At 35.1% G+C, this 4751-nt stretch overlaps 1 protein-coding gene across 1 annotated transcript; it reads left to right on the forward strand.

The window, feature by feature from the left end:
* The first annotated feature begins 1389 nt into the window (after positions 1-1389).
* Positions 1390-4521, forward strand: LOC136207322 (4-hydroxyphenylacetaldehyde synthase-like). Its single transcript, XM_065998599.1, has 4 exons — positions 1390-1882; positions 2451-2656; positions 2715-2933; positions 4453-4521. The coding sequence occupies exons 1-4, from the start codon at positions 1390-1392 to the stop codon at positions 4519-4521; spliced, it is 987 nt and encodes a 328-aa protein (XP_065854671.1).
* Positions 4522-4751: the final 230 nt, after the last annotated feature.

Below are 4751 nucleotides of genomic sequence, written 5' to 3' on the forward strand. Positions count from 1 at the left end.
TGGAGCCTTAACAAAATCATTATCCCTTTGATACGTGGTGATATGGACTTGACACGTTGCATGTCTTAAAGTTTATTTGATACATAGATTTTCTTATGCAGAAATAAGTAATTAGATTAAAACAAGAAAAACAAAGAAAAACAAATCCATAAACTAAAATTTGTCTAATTGTCAAAATGTCGTCACGTGTCAATAGAATAACAAATCTATTATAAGTTTCCATTCAAATTGGATGAAATTTCACCAATTGAGATGGATCAAGGGCCAAATGACAACATTTTGAATAAATCGAGGACCAACTGATAAAATTTTAGAGGGTAATTATTTTCGTTGAAAACTCATTAATGAGGACACTTGACTTTTAAATTATAGTAATTTTTACCTCATTAAAAGTTTTTTTTGTACCGTAGAAGAAGGCCCGTCATCAGTTAGAAGAAGGACAACTAAGCCAGTAGAAGAAGCACAACATGTATAGACTGCAAAGCAAAATGACTTGGAGAGTCTGCAACCACTGCAGTACTTTTATAAATGTTTGTAGTAACTTCATATTTTAAAGGTTGAAATAAATGTGGTTGAATTTAGTAACTTCTTTCAAATACCCAAATATAAAGATTTAACGGTTACCTCTTGTAGTGTATAATAATGACCGGAAGGAGTACTGGATCTCATATTAATCATCTCACAATAGCTACGCTAATCAAGCCAATAAGGTATTGTGATTGATCCACGGATTAAGAACGGACATCGAGAGATGGGAATGGAGGCACACAGCTCTTGAGGTGAGGGAGAAAATAAGTTTTCTCTAATATTGTATGTATAGACCATTTATTCGGATTAAACCTAGCTAATCGTAAGAGAACTATACTTAATCATTCCTATTACGGGTATTAATTTGGTCCATCTGACTCAATTAATTAATTCCTACAACATATTTATAAAAAAACCAAACTAAATATTTTTAGAAAACTAAAACGATTCCTATTTTGAAAAAAAATTCATTTTCTAAAACGACTTAGATAAGGGAATGAGAAATAATTTTTATATATATATAAAGAAATAAGTATTGCTGATGAAGGGCAACAATTGTTTGGGACGAGAACGCCGGCCTACATACAAATAGCCATTAGAAGAAGGCCACAGCATGTATATTAGGATGTAGTTTGAATAAAGTAGATTGCAAAGCTTTTATAAATGACTTGGACAGTCTGCATTGCTACATTACTTTTATAAATGTTTGAAGCTTTAAATGGGAATTAAATGTGCTTGAAATTGTCATTTCATTTTTTTATATATAAATACCTGCTTCTTATATTACATTATCATATAATCTTCTTAGGATGAAACTCACTAGATCTCCATCTCTGTTCTCTGCTTAATAATTCTGAAATAATGGGTAGCCTCTCTCCAACTGCAAACACCTTCTCCCCCTTGGACCCTAACACCTTATGCCATGAGTCAAAGTTGGTGATTGATTTCATTGCTGATTATTATAACAACATTGAAAAATACCCAGTTCAAAGCCAAGTTCAACCAGGATACCTCTCTTCCAAAATCCCTTTATCTGCACCATATCATCCTGAATCGATTGAACATATCCTCAAAGATGTCAATGATTCTATAATTCCAGGCCTCACTCACTGGCAGAGCCCTAATTTCTTTGGATACTTTCCAGCAAATGCCAGCAATGCTGGTTTTCTCGGAGATATGCTTTGTTCAGGATTCAATGTTGTTGGTTTCAACTGGATTTCATCTCCAGCAGCAACTGAGCTCGAATCACGTCTCATGGATTGGATGGCAGATTTGTTGAAGCTTCCGTCTTCATTTCTATTTTCAGGAAATGGAGGCGGTGTCCTCCATGGAACTACATGTGAGGCTATTGTCTGTGTAACGACCCGGTCCGGAGTGGGTGGCGCCGGGGTAAGAAGGCCTGAGCAAGGAGCGGCCCTAAGGGATGGCGATGGGGGCAGGAATGAACCGAATCCCACATCGGAAATGGAGAGGGAGTGATTGGGGCTTATTAGTAAGATCTGAATCCAATACATGCAGACGCGTTTTAAAGCCGTGAGGCCCAATGTGTTGGAATTGGGCTAGAGCGGACAATATCTACATGGTATTGGACCAGAGTGTTACAATTGGTATCAGAGCCGACTCTCCACGTACGATGTGTGGTTCGGGGACGAACCAGGCGGAAGCTGGTGGGCCTGTAACGACCCGGTCCGGAGTGGGTGGCGCCGGGGTAAGAAGGCCTGAGCAAGGAGCGGCCCTAAGGGATGGCGATGGGGCAGAAATGAACTGAATCCCACATCGGAAATGGAGAGGGAGTGATTGGGGCTTATTAGTAAGATGTGAATTCAATACATGCAGACGTGTTTTAAAGCTGTGAGGCCCAATGTGTTGGAATTGGACCAGAGCGGACAATATCTACATGATATTGGATCAGGGTGTTACAGTCTGTACTCTTGCTGCAGCTAGAGACAGGGCTTTAAAAGTGTTCGGATGGGATCATATCACTAAATTGGTGGTTTACACTTCTGATCAAACACATTCTACCATTCATAAGGGAGCTAAATTAGTAGGCATCCCATCCTGCAACATTCGTTCACTTCCTACCTCAATTTCGAATGGATTTTCATTGTGTCCGCAAACACTGGAGGAAGCAATTGAAAATGATATAGCCTCAGAATGGATTTTCATTGTGTCTGCAAACACTGGAGGAAGCAATTGAAAATGATATAGCCTCAGGATTCCTGCCTTTGTATCTCTGCGGAACTATTGGAACTACTGCTTGTGGAGCAATCGATCCGATTAAAGAATTGGGAAAAATCGCGAACAAGTACAACATATGGTTCCACATTGACGCAGCATATGCAGGAAGTGTTTGCATTTGTCCTAACCCTAGCTGGTTAAGTTATGGGAGGGCTATAAATGGACCGGTAAATGGGTCAGGGCCGTTTACTCCATTTATTCCTACATATACATATACATCGAAGGGTATATATATATATATATATATATATATATATATATATAAGGTACGATGAATATACACATATGACAATGTACGGATGGTATACCGATGTATATTAATACTTCTAGGGGTATATATATAAGGTACGGTGAATTTATACACATATTGGAGTGTACAAGCGGTATAACAACGTGTACATAAAAAATCACAAAATAATAAGGGATACTATCATAAGGATACATATAAAAGTATATGTACACGGTATAATGGATGTACACATGCCAATGTAAAAATGGTATAATGATGTATATAGATACGCCTGAAGGGCTATATACAAGGTCTACAATTAGGTATATACAAATGGAAGATGCGCTCATAATTTAAAGACATATAACATACAAGACTTGACCTAAATGAGGTTATATGCCTACATAAAACTGGCTAGTGAAAATGTACATATGAAAAACATAACACCTATATACAGATGAATATGAAAAGGGTCTGAAACTTTATACTAGAATGAATGAATATGAAAATCAAATTATAACAAAATGACCAAACATCATTAATCTTAAAACACAACTAGCATCACTAGTTGAAAAATCGTCACTAGTAAAAACGAGCTCATGTGCGCAACAATACGATAACATTTTTTTATATCAATCATTACGAAATAGCATTACAAATTTCTTGTAAATCAAGTTGGCTAGATTTTTTATGATGAGCATATGTAGACGCATTTCTAAACATGTAGTTGATTGATATTTATAATGGTTTTATATTTAGCCCCATTACAAAAAGTCACATTTATCACGAGGTAAAATGATTTTTGATTAAATTGAGAACCTCTTAAAATTCATTTCTCTCTTTTAAGGACTCCAGCCAACTTCTACATTTATGAATCTCACCTTGAAAGAAGTATCTGTGAAACTTATTTTCCAATTTGTTAACTCCATCTATTTATAATATGTGTTTCTCATATGATCCTTTGTCTTTCTCCCATTTCTTTTGTTTCTCTGGTTGCGTGTTCATATAATCATTTTATATTGTCATTGCAAACTATTTATTAATTGAGTAAGTTTAGAAATAATTTTCATTTTTACATATATGCTTAATTTTTTTTTCTAAATCTGGATTATTGAATGAGTTTTTGTTGTGTTTAATGCAGTTTTTCTAGATTTCTAAAATTTGATCTTTGTGAAATTCAAAACCTCCATTTTGGTTTGGGTTCTTCTTCTCTGTGGATAACATCTACAACATACAATTTTCAAGAGAAACTAATAGAATGACAAGCTGAAAAACAAGAGGTGTAAGGCTGAAGGTTCAAGGAGATAAGAAACTCATTAATGTAATTCTCAATGAGATATTTACTTTCCATCCAAGGCACATAAAACAATTGAAACCACATCAAGTGTCTGACATCTAGATACATAGTAAGGCAACACTGTATGAAATTGATGATCATAAAATTTTGGGTTGTGTAGAGTTTTTTGGCTGATGTCAGACCACTTGATGAGGTTTCATTTGTTTCATGTGCCTTAGATGGGCAGTAAAAATCTCCTTGAGAGTTATTTGTATATTATATATGTATTGATTTTATTAGTTTGTGCTTAAATTGGTTAGGAATTTGTGTTTTAGGATGCGAATTGTTGTTAATTATATATATACATATATATATATATATATATATATATATATATGTATATGTGTGTGGATGTTTATTCAAGGTATAAAACAAGTTTAGATTTGGTTCATGTGTACTCTTTTTTTCAAAGTTTTAGTT

The sequence above is a fragment of the Euphorbia lathyris genome, chromosome 9 (assembly GCF_963576675.1).
Source record: "Euphorbia lathyris chromosome 9, ddEupLath1.1, whole genome shotgun sequence".
Taxonomy (NCBI): Eukaryota; Viridiplantae; Streptophyta; class Magnoliopsida; order Malpighiales; family Euphorbiaceae; genus Euphorbia; species Euphorbia lathyris.

Bases quoted from the DNA above. Each gene is read 5' to 3' on its own strand.
- LOC136207322 (XM_065998599.1), top strand. From the start codon at position 1,390: ATGGGTAGCCTCTCTCCAACTGCAAACACCTTCTCCCCCTTGGACCCT. The intron at 2,657-2,714 runs GCAATTGAAAAT...CAAACACTGGAG, and splicing joins GTCCGCAAACACTGGAGGAA to GAAGCAATTGAAAATGATAT. The intron at 2,934-4,452 runs GTAAATGGGTCA...TGGGTTGTGTAG, and splicing joins GGAGGGCTATAAATGGACCG to AGTTTTTTGGCTGATGTCAG.